Genomic DNA, 22,947 nt, shown 5'->3' with positions numbered 1-22,947 from the left:
TGATGCACTATTTACTGTAAATGCTGCCTACCCAGTGTATGATGAGATTTCACAGCTGTGACTTCCAAAGACTGAAATCAATATTTAAATCCTTTTTTTATCAACTCCTTTTTTCTCTTCTTTTTTTCTTCCCCCCCACAAGCACAGTTACAATTATGGTCTATTTTACATTTGTAAGCATGATTAAAATTTTGTGCCAGGTTATAATTTATATAATTGCATTCCTGTAAAACTTGAATTTATTTTTCATTTAGAAACAGACCACAACAAAAGGCTTCTGCACTGAGAACCCCGTTCTCTGTGCTAATATAAAAGTTTAATTTTAGAGTGTTTTCTATAGTCACAGTACTTACTTAAAGAGCAGAGGAAAACTGTCATTGTTAAAGAGACTTATAATTAGCCATAAACTCTTACTCAAAATACCAGCATTAATTGTTCATAAAGTACTGTAAGCGGAAAAGGGATGATTAAGTGGAATTTAAGCTGCATTGCTATTAAGGATTAAACTGAAAGGCATTTTAAAGCCATGTGTTAAAAGCCGTCTTGTCAGAAGGCATGGGCTATAATTCAAAATTTTTTCAAAACACACCAGGCTGTACTCATTAGTCTTTTGAATTTAGAGCATCTATTATTTCTGTCTCTCAATTTGACATTTATATGCAAATAAAAATCTTCAGCATATGCCACACCTGAAATTGCATCTGTTTATGTAGTTGCCCAACTAAACATTCAGAAAACTTTCCTTTTTAAATGTGTCTTTTTAACATTTTAGCCTTAACTTATTATCAAGAAGGAAAGAGAATGCAGGGATGTTATGTTATTGCAGTATCTCTCTTTTGATACACAAAGTTAGGTACACAAACCTCCCTTCAGCATCAGAGGGCTACAAAATGGAATACGATGCTCAAAAGGGAAAGCTGCTGCTCTGTAGGCTCTGCCAGAAGGGCGACATTAAACACCATGAGTACGTTACAAGTCATGACACCCTCCCTATGGAATTCTGGCGAGTTTAAATGAAACCTGTGGATACGTTGTTTCATTGTTCTGATCAGATGTATGCAAAGTCGGGAAGAGGTTCACATGGATTTTCTAACCTCTCCTGGGGCTTTCATGATTGAAGAGGATCCCGTTCACAGCAAAGAGATTGTAGGCTTCTCTGAAGTTCACCACAATCCAGTAGGCATACAGTTTTGCTGCCCCTATAAAAATAATTTTGAAGCGTAATTATATATCCGCTCAGCTTGTACACAGCTCAGACACAGACACACACACATCTATTTCACATGCAGGGTGAAGTCCACATTTCAACAGCAGAGTGCTTTAGAATTTGATTAATTCCCTATATGGGTCAAATTTTATATGGAAAAAAAAATCCAGCCCAATAAACAGCAGTTGACAGGGAAAATACTCATCTTCTGTGCAGCCTCTGAGCTGGCCAGAAAGCATTAGGGCACCTTCTCACTTGTTTTCTTATGCACACTCAAGCACAGCATTTTTTCTTTTACAATATAATTAACACAGAGCGTGTGAAATACACCACTGTGGTGACCTCTGCTAATGAAAAAAAAACAAACAAAAAAATAACTTTGAAGGAATAAAAGCGAAAATCTGGTGCCTTAACACTTAAATTGATTTGAAAGTTTATCACCAAAGTCCTCCATGCCCATTGCTTTAATAAGTGTTTCAAATTTCATGCAAGTTCATGAAGGAAGAAGTGCGCTCTTGGGAGTTTTTCATTTAGGCAACAAAAAACCCGAAACCTTATCACTTCAGTGGTACCTCACAACCCTTTGTGAAGGAAGAGTCACCCTGCCTTTTCCAGCCCCACCCCCTGTCTCCCCCGTCAAGAGCTCTTCATCTCTGAGCTGAATGAACAAGGTCTTGTGAAGTGAGATGCTAATTTCCAACCCCCAGGCAATGGCAGCAAATACTTTTTATATAGTCATTCATAAAGGTATGCCTCTCGACATGTCTAGTCACTTTAGCTCTATCATGATTCTAATCTCACACACAAATGACTTCAGCCCTGAGACATGAGCAGGGAGAACAGACAGACAGACACTATACACACACACCATCAGCAATCCTCACCGTAAGGCGATCTTGGGTAAAAAGGGGTGGTCTCCTTTTGCGGGATTTCTTGCACTTTTCCAAAAAGTTCACTGGTGGAGGCTTGGTAGAACTTCACAGAGTTGATAAGGCCACAGGTCTTAATAGCATCTAGGAGTCGCAAAGTGCCAACTCCATCAACGTCAGCAGTATATTCTGCTAGGTCGAAAGAAATCTTGGGGAGAGAAAGAAATAAAATCCCACTAATTTTACTAGGGGAATCAGAACACGCTGTGATCATGCACAACCAAACAAAGTAATACATCACTTGTCACAGACCATCTAAACACTTCTGTACAGAGTAGATACTCAGAATACAAAAGTATCCTCAAAGGATTTCCAAGAATAAATAAGTAGTTCCATAAATAGCAGAACAAAAAGACTAGTGTTCCCTGGGATTATTTTCCCATGTGAAGTAAGGCGTAAGCCTCCCCCCAGTGGGAACATTATCAGGCACTCTTATCTCCACAGCTGCCAATTTTCACAACATTCACTTGGGCTTAACGTATTTGACACACTTGGATTTGGTTATAATTGCCCAAAATATATTTTAAAAAAATAATTGGCTAGACAGACAGCATGACAGCACAAACATATATCAAAAAACCCCCAAAACTTTAAACAACATGCGAAGTTTTGCAATTTTAACATACATCAAAGTTCAGAGAAGACTAGAAATATCTGCTATCAAAATGAGACTAGCCACCCCATCTGACCAAGGTGTACCAGAGCTGTTGCTTTTGGACAGAGGTTAGGGGGATGATGAAGTGTGAGAGCAAAGGGTCGAGGTATCCTAAAGAAACCGGACATCTCCAGTTGATGTATTCTTCAAAGTATGATAATAAACTCATGCACGCTGGTGGGCCAAGAGTCCTTTTTCTCTCCCCACTCCAGTATTTCTCAGTTATCTCTATGATGAGCTTGTGGCCTATGCCACAATCAATGCTCAAGTCTAAGATTTCAGAGTATTTAAAAAATATATTAGTTCTTTCCCTTTCAGTTAGAGCAGAAAAAAAAAAAGTAAGAGATCTGTTGTGACCACCTCAATTTGCAGGCAGGAGAAAACATGTTCAGAAGGAAGCTCACTCTTTTTGCTTGGTGGGTACAGGTTGGTTTTTTGGATGTTCTGATAAAGCTCCTGGACTCTAAGGAATTTTTTCCCACCAGTTCCCACCCCAGAGGCATGTTCCTCCCTCTACACTTTCTCTCCAATCCAGGGATTTTGCCTATGTTGGTTTTCAAAAAAAATTTCCCTGTTTATACTGACAATGTTATAAAAAGTAAGGAGAATGGACTTTTAGAGCTATCTCCCTCATGGTCCCGAAGAATTATTCTACCTATGTCCCCTCTGGCTGATGATTGACTTCCAGAAACGAGCTATAGAGTGATGGCAACATTGCAGTCCCTTTCTAATATCTATGCTGGATGTTAGTGAGACACTACCGGTATCAGATAGTACAAATCTACAATATTCCCTTCATTAGTCTTCAGTGACAGGGTAGCTACTAATGGAGTAGAGAGTAAATGACCATAGTTGGACAAGCTGAGGTGTCACAGTGAAAGCAGTGGGAAACCTGTCACTTACCAGTTAGTTTTTTCAGGATCTTTGCAGATTCAGACAGATAGCCCTATATTAATTTCTTTTGTTAAGCCATTTTCCCTATTCAGTAATTACTGGAAGTTTAAGGCTTATTTATACAGTAGATTGAAAAAAAAAAAAATTCAATTAATTTGAATTTGCACTTTTGGTTAATTTAATATAGGTATGAAATTATCTGAATTGTGTTCCTGTTCTCCAAAATAAAATGATTCTCCCAGAGTTTTAATCTGAAATAGCTAACAGTATGAACAAAACCAAACCTTAATTTTTTTTTTTTTTTAACCAAAAGAACCACCCCCCCAAAACGAAACCCGATATTTTGTCTTGTTAACGTGGTATGACCCAGCTGAAATTGAGCACTGATCTACCAAGAAGTGATGTGCATTTTTTGTTTTAATTCCTTTGGCACAAAGATGACAGACACTTAAGGTCTCTCAGCTTCAGTGTCTAAGTAACTCTGAGGAAAACATTTTAATGAATAGGTGATACAGCCAACAACGCACTAAGGAACATAAATTTGTATATTAACCACACGTCCCAGGTTTCCAACAAAAGGCAAAACACTTACTAATTGTAGCAGAACCAAGAATTTACTTATATTAAGGTAGTTTCCAACAAACAACCCTGAAAAACACATCACCCTGAAATGCAAATCTTTGCTTACATATCCTACTACAAAGTAAATGGCACATGTAACTGAGGTAGTCTGAGATCACAGATTATAAAACCTCTTAACCAGAGGGGGCAATGAGGCTGGAGCAGCACTGGAAAATGCTCTCCCTGGCTGATGCAGAGACCAATTTCACAAGAGATGCTTTTCCCTATTGCCTGACGAATGACCTCAATCTTCACCTACAAAAAAACACTCCCTGGGGTGTGAGGTAATTGTGCCTCCATGACTACTGGGTCTGAGTGTCCCCAGGCAGAAACCACCAGTTTTGTGTCAGTTGGGTGGTTTTATAATGCAGACAATTGTTCACCAGAGTCAAGATTCAGACCACTAAATTAATTTCATTTTGGAGTGCAGGTTAGACAAGAATGGCATTCATGAAAATAAAAAATGGTTTTATCTACTAAAACATCAAACACCAAAAATTCTGGACTGTTAAGACACCTTGTAACAACAGGCAGTAACACTGCAAATATAGATAAAAACAAACCAAATTTTAATTTGATTTTAATTCAAAGTTAAAAATGCAAAAGAGTCTTATAAGATTAAGTAGTTAAAAATAAAGCAGGGCAGAGTAGGAAAAGGTGATAAGTTATCCCTTACCACATTATTTCCCTCTCCTTATACACATTATTTTGTGCAAGACCCACAGGAAGACTGAACTGTAAAAAAAAACCCAACAAAAACCCAACAAAAACCACAAACAAAAAACCCAACCAACCAAAACCAAACCAAAACAAAAACCCAAACAAACCCCACAAATAAACAAAAAACCTCCCAAAAAACCCCTCAAAACCAAACCAAAGCAAAAAAAAAAAACGAACAAAAGAAAGGCAGGGACCTCATTAAGAGGTGTGCAAGAGAGAACTGACATGCATGCATAACACAAGAGAAGACTGGGTTATAGAAACAAAATATAGAATCAGATCCAATAGATGTTACTCATAAAAATAATCTCCACTGGTGTACTGAGCTCCAGTAGTGCAAATACCTGGGAGAGTAGACATGTCATGGAAATGATTGTAAAGGCAGGTGTATGAAGGCTAAGAACAAGTCATACTTTATGAAAGATTAAACACTTACCCAGTGGAAAAAAGTGCTTAGATAATACCTACAGATGAGAGCTTTCAAACTGCCTATTTTATGACAACTTTCTTAACTGCCTGAATTAGGAAGATTGTCTTCCTGCACACCAATAAAGACAGTGGTGAGTCACAGCAGAAGGCCTAATGAAGATGCTCCTGATCATGCTTTGGCAAAACCATATACACACTCCTCTATTAATTCAGCTACCTAAAATAGATGCTCCATTCTTTCCTCAAAAATCCAAAATTATCCGTTACTATCAACTGCAAAAAGCAAGACCTGCAATTACAAGTTGTTTTGAAGGATGCACCAGAATTTTTTTTGTAATGACTGGAAAAGGGAAAAGAAGCTTCTTTGAATGGCAGAAACTTTAAATCTGCAAGTTTTCTCAATGAATATTAAAGTCATGGATCCAATACTACTTTGCCTTCTTTGGACAGACTTTGTGACAAAGAGAAAGCACGACATACCAACAAAACAGAAACTGCCTGCTTGGAACATGTTAGTCTGAGTGACCTTGGCACTCCCTTCCCATGTATAATGGGGACACTATGCTTTTGCAGTTGTCATTATTGATCCTGGAGATACTGTAAAGTATATTCTTCAGATATGTCTATTTATTCCATTCAATAGGTAGTGATAAGTGTGCCATTAAAAGTGGACAGAACACTAAGGAGACACTTAAATCCTTGGTCAAAAGTACTTCAAATTCCAGGGTTTCACATTATGAACACTGCAGAATTTCCTCAAAGAACACTAAAACACAAACAGACTCCTTATGTACATAGGAGTTCTATATACTGAGTATCTTCACTGCTGGATTCATCCCTAATATAGTACATTTCAAATATATTCTTAGGCAAGAAAAGATTTCCACAGCAAGGTTCACCCACAGAATGGTAACATTTTCTTGAAAAAAGCAGTTTCATTAGTTATAACACTTTGGAATCACAGGACACAATATCCACATAATTTGTCTTCTTTCATGTGGCTGCAATCAGAATGAGTTTTGTGAACTTATTTCTACCTTTTGAATTTGAACTCTTGCATTACCTCCCTCCCATTTCTTTATAATCACCAGATTCAATCTCTACAAGAGATTTGAATTTAATAGAGAGATGTTTTAAATATGATGTTTCCCAACTGATTATTCAAAAGCAAGCTTAGCAAGGTCTTTAACAAGATTTAAAAGCTTACTGAAAATTATCTAAATGAAAACATATGGGTCTTACCCTCCACAAGACCACATTCCTATCATGTCTATAAGCACTACATACAAGACTGTCGACTTAGTAATACTTGCTTCTGACCAGAGCATTGTCAGCACTGGTGATATTCTGAAAATTATCAAACACAGGTTTGGCTTTGTGAGATACTTCATCTCTGTTTTTTCATTTGGAACAATTCAACAGATGGGCTGCAGTCATATAAACTATCAGTTTTCAACCAAAAAAACCCCTGTATTCCAGCAGAATATCCTTTAATGCTCTACCTAAGGAATATAAATAATGATTTGAAACTTTATCTCTTTCTTACAGCTTTCTCAGTTTCAGAAGATGGAATTTCTGGAAGGCTAGTGTTAATAAGAGGGAATTGTGAAAAGGTTTTGTGAAACTCTAAAGGAAATAGGATAATATAAACATAAATTATTATTCTTTCTCTGTAAAAGGAAAGGTGGCTAACCTAACTATAACATCAAAATAAGCATCTTTGCTCTCTTGAAAAAACCTACTGTAGATTCTTGAGACTTAGCAAAGTAGAAGATATGTATTGGGTCATTGAGAAAGGTTTAGACCTGAAAAGCAAATCACAGAACAAAAAAACTGCTCAGAAATTTTTCAAGTCTCACAAGTTTCACAGTGGTTACTTTTTTGTACTCTTTAAAATAAATTCTGTTTGCTTTGAATATTCAGTGTGCCTTCCACTGCCAATAAAAACCATTGGGATCACTTATATCATCTCAGTAAACAAGCTGCTCAATCCCTAGGAACAGGCATGTAAAGCGTAACATTCCAGTTGTTAAATCTAATGCAGACTATAGGCCAAGCATTCCTATAAAGTCCTAACACAATGGGAAAAAGAAAATCTTAGGGATTTTAGGAAATCTAAAGAATCCAAGGGGACCTGGGTGATGTCAAGGGAATGGGGAAGAACCTATATATCTACGAAAATGTCAGGTAACCTTCTAAGAGAATATGACAATTCCTCTTCCTCCCAGCCTCTTAACTCATAATGAATGCTTAACTTATTGTCCTCTCATGCAATAACAGAAGTAGTTGAAAGACTCAAAATCTCCCAAACAGCTATATATTTTGCTATATAGAAAAATAATCAATTCCATAGGTCTGAACTGCTTATGGTCAAGCAATACTCTCAATATCTTAAAGCCCTACTCAACTTCTTAGCTAAACAGAAATTCACTAAAAAAATAATGACAAATTCTTAATAAAATGAACATTCTTTTTGTAGTTTTGTCTTCTTTCCTATTTATTTCCCTGTTCTCTCATTAGCAAACCAGAAAAAATAAAGTAATCTGTAATTTGACAACAGGATTACAAGCTGAGAATTAGCCAAGAAAATTTTTATAAGTGGAAGCAGAAGTCAAAATTGTTTCCTAAAATGCATGTTAGCCCAAGACATTCATAATATTGCTGAAGCAAGAGAGCTTGGGTAACTTGGATTTTCAAGGTACTCATGATGTAAAGGAACAATCAATGCAGCTTATAAAAGATGTGCTTCTCTACCAGCGCTTACATTTTGGTCGTAGTGGTGGAGTTTCACTGCAGCTCTGTCATACTGTGTGTCTGGAGAGACTTGTTGAAGTGGTTAAAAGTTTGACTTTGACACCATTGGGCCAGCATCTCACCTTCACCTCTAACTGTGAAGACCCAAACCAAAGCACAAAAAATAAGCTCTTTGCTGTTTAGTGATTTGAAATGATCCTTGATGCTCTTCACATTCTATAACTTCCTCTGTACAGCTGAAATACCCAATGATTCCCCCTAACATACTGCACAATATATGTTTAATATGGCAGTTTCTTATGGTTTGGCTTGTGTAAATCTTCCTCACAACTCTTCTCCTGATTAATTTCAAGTTCTTGATTCATACACTCTGAAATAAGCTTTAAAGAGAAATAGCTTGGCATTAATAAAACAGGTTCCCTTTTTCCCCTTTTATGAGTAAAAACTACTGCTCGCTTTCTGTTGGGGGGAGAAAGAAAAAAAAAAGAATCAACCCAAAGCAGAAAATAAGCATAGAGAAATATTCCCTGAATAGTTTAAGTTCCATATTTATTGGATCCCCTATCAGTAGGGCTTGTAAGTTGGATTCATTATTCAGTTTCTTTAGAAAGCGACTCCTCCCTGGTAAACAGCAGGTGCAGTTGTAAATCCAGCTCTCGAGGTCATCATATTCACCTTTGCCTCTAAAGCAGCCTGCTGGTATATGCCTGACCAGTTAAGAGCTATAGAAGAACCACCAATTGCATATTATTATCAAAATTGTTATGCACAATCATTAAATTGGAATACCTATTCTCCATTTTAATAAAACAAAGTCTCCTACATATTTTACAGCGGTCTTTGCCGTTGACTATTGATTCAAAGGCATGTTTGGAACAGATCTCCATTACAGGTAATTTGTAAACTGCTTATTCTTCTGGTCATTAACTAGCTACTTTAGTGAATTAAGAGAATTTAACAGACTGGATTAAAAGACAGTTGCCCAGAGACACAAATTGAAACATGAGAAATTATAACTAGATATTAGGGGAAAAATAAAGTCCACAACATGGGTAGTCTCATACTGAAACTGGTTGTGCAGAGAGGCTGTGGCATATCCATTCTTGGATATACTCAAAACTCAATCAGACATCACCCTGAGCCACCTGCTGTAAAAGCTGGGCCCACTTTGTGAAAAGAGTAGGTCCAGATGATATTCAGCAACTGCTCCCAAACTACATTATTGCATAATTTTAAGGTGGCAGGGAGATGGGATTACAGCAGCGTGTTTCAATGTTCAGACATGTAGCACCATCCAATGACTAGAACATGGATGGACAGTGTGCAAGAACAAGGCCTGGCCTTGTGGAAAATTAGCAATTCCTACTGTGGGAGTAGAGAGTTGTTCACAGCAACTTTTTGGAGGCGCATAGTCCAGCTTGCTATTCATCATATCTCCTCCAGAGAAGAGCTTCAGATAGAGGAATGCTCAGATCTGATAGTAAAAAAAAAATACCAAAGCAGAGGAGGAAAAGGAGGAGGGCTATCACAGAACATGAGATTCAGTATGGCCATAAACCTTTGTCACAAAAATGTAACCTCCCCATTAGTTTTGCTTATCTTCTCATTCATTTGTTATTAATTTGATGGAACTGGGGAGTTGTCAGGGTTATGTGATGCAAGGGATTTATCTCGCAGAACCATCTCCAACCCACTGTTCTAAGTCTTCAGTTTCAAATTACAGAGATTAGAAAAGAAGCTTTTAAAAAAGGAGCATTGATTCTTTATTCATTGTCAGCATGATTTTGTTCAGGGATAGCTTTGACAACATACATACACACTCAAGTTTTTAAACACATGCCACATGCAGCAAAGTCAGGATGGGTTTCAATGTTTCACATTTTTTAGCTTCAATGGCTAATGACATCGTAATACCTAAAAGCTTTCTTACATACTGAAGTCCAGCTGTGCCAGAGGCTTTAAATGCTATTTAGTAGAAAGACAAAAAGGGGCAACTTGCAGAGTCACTAGAGAACATTCAAAGGCAGATGTAAAAAGATAGCCAATTCATTTCACTTTATATGTACATGGGGAATAGAAAGTTATGAATAAAATGCATGCAGGGAATGCAGTCACTTCCAAAGAACCAGCACCATTTTTACACACTTTCACATATAAAGAAATTAATTTAAAACATACAGGTGATTTAAAATTGTAACATGACAACTAGTTTATAGTATTAATTTTTATTTTTTTAACTCCTGAAGCTTTTTAAAAAGCTTGTATCCTTGCTTCCTTGATGCTTTCAGAACACATTGAAAGAAGCTTTGCACAAAAGTGATAAAAGTAGCATCACAAAAAAAAAAAAAAAAAGAAACAAATCCCAGAAAAACCCACAGACCTTCACCACCTATCTGCTTTATGATTTTGATAGACTTTCAGTGGATAGTTAGATAGATATTGAATTAAAGCAATAATCTAGTATGGCAAAGCTTTGTTAACAACAATCTCTTGGCTCTTTGCCTCCCCAGTCAACAAGAGACCCGAGTTAACACAGTGGACCCTCCCAAATATTAACAGAACTTCTGTATTGGCTAGAAGCTAGAATTAACCCAAAACTTTGCAAATTACTACCTTGTCTGACTCTCTTGTACCTCTTACTAACACATAAAGTAAAATATCCCTATGTTTATGGAGCCTGTCAGAAGTTTTGATTTTTCAACCAGAATAAAATGGTTTTTTCAGCACTTATTAGCACTGAAGATTCCTTCCCAGACTGCAATTTCTTATGTTGCATAGCATTGTTAAAGAAAGCTTAAAAGCAGTTCAAAGAAAGTACCAAAAATGTTTCTCCCTTCATGACAAAATAAAATATTTTGTAAATGGAGTTTTGACATACCTGATTAGGGACCAGGGTTTTTTTTTCCTTAAGGGCATTTAATCTGGAAACAAAATGTTCTGAAGAAAAGCAGATCTTTCATAGAATAAGGTAAATTGAATTTGAAAATCTTGAGAAAGCTTGCTATAAAATGGTAAACTTTTTTTTAAATAAAAAATATTTTTTGTTATTCTTTTCCCCCCTGCCCACACATTATCTATGAATTGTCTGACCAGTTCTCTAAACTATAATTGTCATTATTTTGGCTTGACTTTCTCTGCTATATCTACCTGGTAACTGATGCAGCACAAATCATGATAAAAAGACGAGAAAAAACACTGACTGCTGGCAAAATCCTGTAATTAATTCTGACCGAGCTGTGCACACTCTGAATGAAGCATCTATAGAGATATGACATATACTTTATAAAACCCAACTTTCTATGATGATTAACAAGAGTTTTTACTTTTTACTCTATGGAAACCTTTGTGATTTTTAATTTTGTAAAATTAAAAGCCTTTTCTCCTTTGAACAAGAATTGCTATCTCCTTCCTAACAGCTAACTAGTGGCTTCACAGGGATTCGCAAAAAAAAAAAAAAATTAATTAGATGAATGTGCATGTATTACTCATTAATGGGTCCATAAACCCAGTTAGAGGGATTGCCCATGAATATGGGCCTTGAGTCAGCCATTCAATTTGAAAGCTAAAGGTGCAGACCCAGCCAAGTCACTGCAAGAAAACAAGTTAACCATTCCACTGTGGAACTGAGGTAATGCTGTCCGGAAGCACTCTTAAACCACAGCAAACACAAGATAAAGCAACTTATCTTCTCTCTTTTACTGACAGCTACTCAAAAATCAAACTACTTCGTTCATCGCAGCCTAAGAGCGGGCAGGTAGCTCAGCTCTGACCACACATGGCAGCTTGCTACCTTGTGGTGCTTCAGTTATGGAAGAGCTTTCAAAACAGGACTTCAGGGAGACAAAACGAAAACATGAGTTTTTGAGGAAATGAATATGCATGTGCATACACACACACACACACACACAGAGAAAAAATGATGACTTGTTTTCTTGGGCACAATGGAGAAATGGTGGAATCACCACTCCCGGAAGTAATAAAAAATTGTGTAGATGTGGCTCTTGGGAACACAGTTTAGCAGTGAAGATGGCAGTGTTACATTAATGGTTGGACTTGATCTTAAATGTCTTTTCCAATCTTAACAATGCTATGATTCTATCTAGGGAACAACCTTTGCCCTGAAGTACCTGGGGAGGGAAGTTCTGAGCTCAGAGTTCAACATCTCCACCTGTGTGGTATCTCAGCAGGTTGCCCCATTTGTGCACTCAGTTTATTCTTAAAATAGTACTATAAAGTACTATATAAACACATTTTCAAAATAAATGCCACCACTTCGGTCCTAGTCCTGGTCCTCTCACATTGTTCAATAAGTCTACATTCTCCCCTTACCATCACTTACAATGTGTCTTAATGTTATACCTCCACAGATCTAGTTCTATTTTCTGGTTTGTCATAAATCAGCTAAAACTGAGAACAAGTCTTCTTCAGCTACAAAGCTTTCAGCACACCTCAGACTTCTATGCAATTAATTTCTGAGGCTTTTTTTTTCAGTTTTACTGCATGTGTATTAAGAATTAAATTGGGATGGCTAATTGTATGGGGCAAATTTGGGTGGACATGCATGTACTGACAAAAGACATGCTCCCACAGTTGCCACCTTCCCAGTTCTTGCTCCAGTACTCCAGTAGGAATGACTGGGAAAATGAATAAACATGCAACAGCATGTCAAGAAATAAGTCACCAAAGTTTTTTTCAGTTTTCTTTTTTGAAGAGGGTAAATAATCACCTTTTCTTCCAATGCATAAGGTCATCTTCTGTGAAATTTCACTCTGAAATCTTACTCAAAGAAAAGACAATTCCAAAACCAATATATTTTTTCCAACACACACCCAGTAGCATTCTTTTCCTTTTACTTGTTCTTGAGAACAGCTGATACTTAAAAACATTCTTTAAATAAATATAAGAGTCTGAGGTTTGCCCTTGCTCTGAAAGAAAACCATTGACTCTTTTAAATGTATTAAACTTGCAACCAACAAACCAAAAAACCACCTTAAAATGCGGAAGTGGGTGAACCCTAGTAGAGGAGCACTAATACCCCTACCTGTAGTGCAAATACAGGCACTAAACATGATTAATTTTAAAATCAAGTTATTAATAGCATTCATACAAAACTAGTAGCTGATGATGGCTTTGTTGTGAATGATGTAATAAACCTGTAGAAATAGCTTTCAGTAAACTCACCACAGTAACACCTAATTTTAACATTCCATTTCAGGCAAGATGGGGATAGCAATAATTACATACCTCAAAGTGGACTGTGATAGTTCTTCATCCTGTGTAAGGAAGCTACAGGAATGGAATATACTATTACCACCACTGCTAGAGCTCAGATTTTAATGTTGTTAGAATACTTATGAAATCACGAGCCTTACATCTTCTCCAGTTGCATCCTTTCAGGGCGAACACTATGTGACAGTGAGCCCTCTGAACTCAAAGGCGATCCCCCCACATAAAATGTTCTACTTAATCAACTCATGTGTCTTAGAAGGATGTGGGTGGGTGGCTGGCTAGAAAGAAACCTGTGGGATGAATTTGAAAAAAACATGTGTCTTGACAGGTATGTAGGGGTAAGGTGGAGAAGGCCAAGGGGCAGAGAGCTTAAAGGGATGAGACCCTCTGGTTAAACTTTATTGAACAAGCAGGATGATGCTTGCAGAAAACAAATCAGTTTGTTATTTTTTCTGCTGGTATCCCCTTTGCCATACTTTATTCTTACATTTATTATTGACTACTAAAGCCTCTTCACTACAGCTCTTAGAAAATAATGTACAGGCATAAATTTTAAAAGGCAGGTTTGGCACTCATGAGCCATGGTGATCATAAATCAAAGCAGAACATTGCAACAGATTTGTGTACTGCAGCACACAACCTAACTTCAGCCCTGTTTTTCACCTAAGTCTTGGGTTCTGACCCAGAGAAAAGGACTAGGAATAATAGCTGCTTTTCACTTGGATATGAAGGTAAACCTTAAATTTGGGAAATAGGGATGTCATAGTCAACTAATTGCATAAAAACAACAAGTTTGGGACTTTCCCCCTCACTCCTAAGAACAAATATTGCTTTAGTACTCCTGACCTAAAACAGCATTGAAGTTTTTGTCTCTATTAGTGTTAGAAGCAACAAAAGACCATATTGACACCTACAAGACAGTGCCTCTCCTCGTCTATACTATGGTGTGGCATTTGGCCTGCCAATAAACCCCCTCTCAGAGGAGCTTTGAGTAAGACTTGATTAAGATATAAAAAGCTCCATCAGCTTTCACAGTGAACTTGGCAGCCTCAGGATGAGGCATCTTGGAAAAGCAATATGGAAGACAAGACCAAATTGCCAAAACACACTGAACAAATCATTGGACATGATCAGTGGGAACATCAAATTTCACAAATAAGGTGAAGTCTATAAAATTGTGAATGACTGTATTTTAGTTTTAAAAGAATGTATAGCTCAGGTAGATGCCACGTCTCTATTGTATGCAAATATTTTATTTCAATTAGCACTTCTCAATCATGCTTTTTCTTTTCTGAATGACTCACAGATACCTCAGTCAAGAAATGGCAGGATCAGAAGCACATGCCAACAGGCTGCATTTATCTCACAGAAAGATAAATGTGGAAGGAATCATGTAAATCTATCTCAGGATTTTTTTGAACCTGTCTTCCCTTCCAAACACATTTTCTCTACTTGCTTGCAAGCCTCTATAAAACAGCATACTCAGTTTCCATGTCCTTCCAAGTAAGCAGTATTCATAAAAATTTAATTGAAACTAAGGAGATTGTATTTCCAGAGCTTATCCATCAGGCAGGGGGAAAAAAAAAATCAAGTTCAGTCTATAAGTTTTATCACATAGTATTAAGCCAAAGAAGAGGTTATAATAGTAACTTGCCCACAAATGCACATACAAAAAGGGGAAATCTTTAGAACTTTTACAGGCCAACGAGAGAGTCCTGCTGCACAGGCCATTATAAGCAGTGATCGTCCATGAGGGAAACACTCTGAATAGCTGTGAAGTACGGCTGGATGAAGAAATACTGTAAGTTAACATCCGTGATTGCACACAATACTGACATAAGCTAGGAACACTATGTCTCGTGGCTGCAGTAGGAGTTTAAGCTAATTTCCAGTGTGCTGACCCCAAGCTGCTTTGGGGCTCTGAGCATCCTCACCTGGGACACAGAAAGTTCTGTCAAGGAACCACAAAACGTTGGGAAAAACATAGTGGTGCTGCCTATTAGCCAGGGAAGCAGAGGAAATTTCTAAAGTGTCATATGGGAGTTTGGAAACATTAGCTAATTTTTGATCCTGCATTACTAGTATTACCAAAGAAGCTGTGCTGAGAAGTCTGAAAAATGTAAATAGTCAATGGTGATGAAAAATTCTATAATTGGTAAAAAATTAAAAAACTTCATCATGATAGCAAAACCTCAGCGTTTCACTTTTCACTCCTATAGATTTTAACACCTCTTACGTTGCAAGAGTACTCTCTCCACACACAAATTTAAGCTGATATTAACTGCAGTTGTATCTGAAAATATGTATTTTTAATACTGGTCAGGTTCTAGGCAGTAATCCCTTTCTCAGAAACTGAATGATTTAAATGAAGTCATAGTTGCTAAGTGCACTAGTCAGCCATATATCATGTTCTCAGAAGTACAAAGAGTACTTGAGGGTGAAAGGTTTTTAGGATAATGTACGATTTCTGCATTAAATACAGAACCACCATTATATAATTTTAGCATCTTGCCAACCTTTTTTTTTTTTTTTTGAGCAGAAGTAGGAGGGAGAAATAAGGAGGTTGAATGGAACTAAAACAGTACTGTTTGTACCCTGGTGAATATTAGGGAAATGATAAATGATCCCTAGGCACACAGACTGATTTATGCAATAAAAAGTAAAATACAGTGGGGTGGAGCCTTTGTGTGAAAATCTCATCCTTGGACAGCTACAAGGTATGAAATGCACCCAAGTGTCTCAACTCCCTCAGGGTTGCAATTAACTCATGATAACCACACCCATGAGAACTGTCTCCTTTGCTCCTCTGTTGGGTGGGAGGAAAAGGAGAGAGAAAGAGGTATATTTCTGATTATGAAAAAGAGAAGATTGACAGTTTACATTAGTGAACCCTTTAAAATCAAACTGTTAAAAGTTCTTATTTTTCTAATTAACAGCATGAGTAAAGAGAAGCCACATCTCATGTCACTATGATAAAGGAAAAAACAGATTAAACATGACAGTAAGACAAATACAAGCAAAAAAAAATCCAGATATATGCATAAATCAGACTTGTTAGTAGCTCTTAATTAATACAATAATAAGATTAATAAAAAAACCAGACAAAATACAAGTAAACCTTATTCTGCAAAGGCTATTACTCAGAAAATTCAAATAAAGTGTGCTACTCTTAAACTGTCAACATCGTTTGGCAATCCTATCTGCATGCAACTACACCTTTTTTTTTGCTGCTTGCAGTGCTAAAAGATATCATTAGAGAGCACTGAAGTCTTATACCCTCTTGTATTTTCTTGTAAAAGGCTGAACTGTTCCTAAAAAATTATGCGATAATGCTAGAAAGTTTTTTCTTTTTTTTTTTTTGTTGAAAAAAAAGTGAGAATCAAACCATTTTACATTTTTGAACTATACTGGCTATACGGACAATCCTCAGATTCAGGTAAACAGACTTGGCTAATATATATACAACTCAAACTAGTTGGTATCTACTTATATCCTTGGTGTATGGAAATGCAGATGCATTTTTTCATGTTATAAGCTTGCCAAATTTATGGAGAAAATAGCTACTATGGTCGTAAATCATAGTGATGTGTTGGCCTAATAACACATTTACAGCGCATTTTTATCCTGCAGAAAGAGAAAATGAACAATGAATTTTCTTCCTGGGGTGAGAGAACTCATAGATACTTGATTCACTTTACTGAACTGATAATATTTGCTCTCTGTGCAACGAGAGCAAATACTGTGCAATGTATTGTCACAGGAACTCACCATATGCAGGTATGAGATCTAAATAGAAACTCTACCAGGTTTATACAGCAATCTGATCCTAGTAGTCTTGCATACCCCCAACACTTTAGTTCTCATCCGCAACCATTAACACTTTTGAAATTATAGCTTCCCCAAAATTCTAAAATCAAACTCCATTCACTTACATATTTGTTTGATATTCAGTACTGGAAAAATTAGTATGCTCATAAAATTGTATGTAAGGACATTTCAGCACACAGTAAATATACACTGCAACTCAGAAGTTTGTTTCAAATATTTATTCTTTTCTTCAGATCCACTAGGAACAGCAAAACTGAAGCTGTTTTAAGAATGGATGAGATGCAACAGGTTGCTCTAAAATGCACAACTTTAACAGTATGAACTTTAGTTCAGATTAATTCTTCATCTTAAAAATCTCTCTCAGCTGAAAATTATGCTGCCTGCATTGGGAATTCTCACTTAATCTTAATTGTATAGAACATTTTATAGTTCAAGACAGCAAAGGAGGGGATAACAAAAACTTTTTAGCTGTCACACTATTTTTCTCACATTTCCCTTTGCTATTCATCAGATCCTTGAACGAAGTCTTTCACTGTATCTGAACTATGACTCCACGATGTTTTTTCTATTGTTACAAGAGGGAGCGACTACCTTGTCAAGTAGGGGCTGAGCTTTTAAAACAAAATAGGTATTTCTAACACAATGAGTCTACAGTTCATCCATCATCCACCCACAGCCCTGTCTAAATGAGGGAAAAATGTGATGTGCTCCATGGTAAAGACGAATTAAAAATTTCACAGCTGGCAAGTTTGAGGTACTGTTTTCTTAGTAAAGCGCAGGGCCACAAACAGAGAAACTGATTGACTGCTCACCAGGTTTTTTTTCCCTTCTCACTTTACTGCGTCAGTCTTAAATTTTATAGAAACCTGTTAAGTACAGGATCATGATTTTTATTATTTGATTACTTCTTTTTCTTCAAAACTGTATCAAAATATTAATACATTTAAAATTGGGATTTGGAATTAACTTATGATATTCCAGTATAGTTTGACAAAAGTATTTATCTGAGCTTATTCCAAAATTCCAGCTACAATCTGCAGTCTGAGGCAATACTTTTATTTTTGGAACAAAAGACTGCAGATTTTATCTCTGATAAACAGCTCCAGATCTGTCAGCATGTTGTCCAGACTGCAAGTCCTCTTTAAAACTTTACATTCACGTGTAATATGCTACAGAACAATAGGTCAACAAGCTCATATTCGTCTAAAATTTCTTATCTGTCATTCTTTGTGTCTTAATCTGCAGGCTTTTACTGAAAAATGAATAAATGATGCAAATATAAATAACTTCATCTTAACCAGAGCTAATTTTGAACCTCAAGTGCATACATGGGTTGAACGAAGTTGAGAGGTTTCCGATGGACACACGGTTTCATCCTGGGGGAGGTGATGGTCGGATCAGTGTCTAAGTTTAGACTTTACCTTTCTAAGGAGAAAGAACACGATCACCAAAAATGTAGCATGTTCACATATGCTATCATGATATCACATATACCTTTAACACTTGGTATTGTCCTATAGTTTTAAACTACTTCTGTAATCTGCCCTCCCAAACCCATTACCCTCCTGCCCCAGTTAGAGAAATCAGTAAATCTGGATCCAAAGCCTGGAGTCATTAGATCATGTTTTGGCAGACCTTGACACTCACAAAGCTGGTTGGGCACACAACCAGCACTATGTATTGACAGGATACTGCCGGCCACATTTCAGAAACACAGAGGTTCATAATAGTGAGAGTAAAAATCCTGTACATAAGTGGGCCATGGAAAAGGTGTACGGCTACATGAGCGGCAGGAATACTTTCTGTGTAACTTAACCATATCAATGCATGCACTGAAGAAAACACTGATTAAGTAACTCCTCAACACTAGGCTAAGGAGAACCATCAGCTGCCTTGACTTGCAGCTAAACCCCAGAGAGGTTAGAAATAGAATATAGCAACGGTTTTATTAATATGTATGAAAAGAGCATACTCCACATGACTTTACCCTTCCATGCCTCAAAAAACAGTCTTTCCTATTGCTTTGTTCAAGTCCCGAGAATTAAAAAAATATAACGCTGTAATGTTTCACACTAGTCAGTCTTGGCAGCCTATTGCGTTCTGGCTGTAGAAGTGTCTGCTTTCAAACCTTAAGCCCTCATGGCAATTATCCTGCTCTCAGACTAAATCTACAGAGCATATTTCAAAAGAAGTTACATCTAAACAGAGGGTATTCAACAGTGATCAATGTTCAATGGGCCTCAGTGGCAATAAACTATTTACTGCCTTAACCTTTTAAGTTTGCACAACCAAAGCGCCCAAGAGCCTCGTGATGAATTAGCTGAAGTGTTTGGTTGTGAGCGGAGCAGCCGCTGGTTCAAATCATCTGTCCAGCAACACCACCCGCCTCGCAGCCCTGCAAACGACAGCCGGGTGCCAGAGTGAGTGTCTTCTCATCTCTTCTGGAGTTCCATTGCCCAGACGCAGTTTCTGCCAGATTTTACTATGTCCACCACCCCTAATGGAGTCATTTTGGAAAATAAAGCACATCAAAAGCTGGGCATAATCCTAATTGTCTTTTCATTACCCACCTGATTATTACCTTGCAGAAGACACAACATAAGAGAGGACAACAGAGTGCACTCAGCATACTTGTGGCTGCAGTAGCTAATTTAGATCTGCTTCTCTCCTCTTGCAAGATTGTCAAAATAAATTGAAATGGAAAAAAGAATCACACCTTTTGCATTAGTGTTGTTGTCACCAAGACTTTTCCCACTACCCTGCCACTGAAACACAGTAAAAGAAAGTAATCCACTACAGATGGCTGAAGACACCTAAGCCTTGGCAAAGTACTTTTGGAAAGTCTGTCTTTACAGAAGTTAGAGTTAGTTTTTTAAATTTCAAATGCAATTACTTTGCCCATAACTTAAATGCAAGACTAGGTCTTTTATTTTAAAGTTGTCTTTCTAATTTTGGGATTATTAGCATAGGTTTTTAAAACCACTAAGACCTCTGCAGGTCTTCTTTTTTTACAGTTTTGGATGAATTTGGCTTCTATCACCACTACTTGGAAATAAACCAGGTTATCTCTACCTTGTCTTTTCAGTTGAAACGTCTTGTGTTTTTCTCTTTATGTAGATATATGCATGTGAAATCTACAGGCTAAGATACTACATATACACACTACAGTTAATTCAGGCTTTCTAAATAATCTAAGGAAATATAGAATCAGTTTTATGTTTCTATTTTCCATAACAAATTTGGAGATTTTATTTTAATTTTTAGTTTCATTTCAAAAGGAAATAGGATTTTTTTCTTTACTTGTTTGCTTGGAGATTTTTGGTAAACACTACTTCAGTGTTTATAATTCAAATGCTAAAACACAAAGCGTGCTAGTGTAAGAATCTGGAAGCTAAACCAGAAACACCAATAAGATCTTAGTTTTATACAGAGTAAAAACATAGCTGATATTATTGAAGTCTGTGGATGAAAAAACTGAAAGAAGCATCAGCTATTCTGACTGATATGTACATAAATCCAATGATTACTAAAGGAAAAGAAATAAAATTTTTTGTTTGTATTTACTATGTTCATAAGTAACAATTATACACATATAGTTAATACTATTTAGAATTCTCCTTTTTCTAATATAATAAAGTCCTGCATACATAGGCCATATGACTTCACTCAGTGATTCTTATACCAAGCTGTATAAATAGCTAGCAGTTATTTATATCTCTTAGGCAAGCATCCAATCTTGATTTAAGGACTGCAAGTAATGGAGAATCTTTCACTTCCTTTGGTAAGCCGCTCAAATGTTAATTGTCCTCACTTCTAAAAATTTGCACCTCTTCTCTAGTTTGAATTTGTTTAACTTTAGTTTTCAGCACTGGATCTCCACATAATTGCCTATGAGGTTAAGCACCCTGTAATACCAAACATCTTACTCCCTGTGTGAGCAGGATCAAATAGCTCCTTCACATTCACTTTAATAAAGTAACTCTAGTGGTCTCCTAATGTCATTTACTGGGAAGACTGTTTTCCATGCCTAGAAATCACTTCTGTCTTTCCTCTGAGTTGTTTCCTATTCTCAACATATTCTGGAAAGCAGAAGACCTGAGGTGTTCTCATATTAGTTTATATAGTCAATATTAGCTCCTTATTTCTACTCAGTAGCACCCTGACAGGGTATCACCTTCACTGTTTTTCTGGTATGTCACTGCCCTGTGTATAGTCCAGCACTTACTGCAACCTCTAAATTCTTCTGCAGTTTCTACTGTCCAGCATACAAACCTTTTCCTCTCCTTTGATGTGACTAAACTGCTTTCAGAGACAAAAATGCCCAGTTCTGTGGAGGATGGAGCTTGGCTAACGCATCTGCTGGACCCTAACTAGCTCCTCACAGAGATATCTTAATCATCCCTACTCCATATTCTCAAAACCAGGGGTACTGGGCATTGCCCACCCTGTCTCCAACCATATTCACCATCTTCAGTGGAGCAGCACAAACCTGCTGTATGCCACAGGGGTGCTGTGCCTACTGAGGCTGCCTGGCCAAGTACAACTTCAACTCAAGCCAGAGGTGAGGTTGGCAGTGGTGATAGGAATACTGGTGGGAGGAGAAGGAGAGGACACCCCACAGCATGTCAAGAAGCTACGTGAATAAGTAGCTTCTGTGCTGCAGAAGCAATATGGACTGTATTCCACAGGATCACTAAGCTGCCACTGAGCTTCTCAGGCACCCAGAGTAGATGCTCACCGTCTCCATAGTACTGATCCCCTGCCTTGGTGTTCTTCATATTTGTACTCCTTTGTGTACCTCCTATCAGAGTGCCTAGGTGCCTTTTCCTAAAGTAAGAACTGTATCTTACCCAGGGCACTTAACTACTTCAACCTAAGGTGAAATACAGTCAAAGGAGGTATTACATTAGTTTGATTAAACTTTTTTTAACTTAAGAGCTTAGAAACACCAATCAACTCTTTCTGCAAACTGAAAAGCAACTCAAACTTTACAGAAAGTTACTAAGGAACAAAACACTACATTTGTGAGTGACAAATCCATTTGGAAGCCTGACAATATGGTTGTAAATAAAGAGATAAAACCAGGGTATCTCACATCTCAGAGTATGTGAGAATGAAGAAATAGGAAATGTTTCAGTATTATATTATAATTCTGCTTTATTTTGAGTAAGTAGTTGCTTTGATGATGACACCAGAAACCTTTCAGACAGATGACTAATGATTCTTCAGCACTCAGCTTAACATAAAAAAAAGAAAAGTTATAAGGTTTTTCAGTTGTGGGTATGGGTAGTAGGAAGGTCCAGTTCAAGAAACTACTAGTGTTGTTTTCTCTAGGGCTTCCATAAGGGAAACTACTAACTGGAAGTAATGTTTTTTTCTTGTGTTTTTTAAATTAAACAGTATGTTGGGAAACTTACTTTTCTTTTAGATTTGTGTACAGAGTAGATCTTTTGGAAAGGCAGTTCCTACACCATAACTCTGCGTTAGAGATGGGTTTACACTGGTACCTCGAAAATAATAGAAAATGGGCCTTGAGCTCGGGATCCCAGGCACATGCAACACAGCAACAGTGACTTACACAGCTGCAGATGGAAATCCCAACTTCCAGGTGGTCATGACTCCTCTCGTGGCATAGATCTTGAGCAGAAGTCAAAGGAACATCGTAGCCACTGGAGCTTTCC

At 37.2% G+C, this 22,947-nt stretch overlaps 1 protein-coding gene across 2 annotated transcripts in view; it reads right to left on the bottom strand.

Annotated features, from left to right (window-relative positions):
- The window catches only part of GMDS (GDP-mannose 4,6-dehydratase), a 417,587-nt gene that overhangs the window by 257,708 nt on the left and 136,932 nt on the right, over positions 1-22,947 (bottom strand). For both annotated transcript variants that reach the window (XR_003531447.1, XM_027666309.1), the window contains exons 5-6: positions 2,092-2,284; positions 1,095-1,199 (exon numbers count right to left, since the gene is read on the bottom strand). Coding sequence is in view for 1 of the 2 variants with exons in the window: in XM_027666309.1 (XP_027522110.1) it covers positions 1,095-1,199; positions 2,092-2,284 (298 nt within the window). In the remaining variant the exon portion in view is untranslated. The remainder of the gene's footprint in view (positions 1-1,094; positions 1,200-2,091; positions 2,285-22,947) is intronic.

Source organism: Corapipo altera, unplaced genomic scaffold (genome assembly GCF_003945725.1).
Source record: "Corapipo altera isolate COAL_440 unplaced genomic scaffold, ASM394572v1 118, whole genome shotgun sequence".
Classification (NCBI taxonomy): Eukaryota; Metazoa; Chordata; class Aves; order Passeriformes; family Pipridae; genus Corapipo; species Corapipo altera.
The sequence above is the reverse complement of the archived record's forward strand: the minus strand, read 5'-3'. Positions and strand labels throughout refer to the sequence as shown.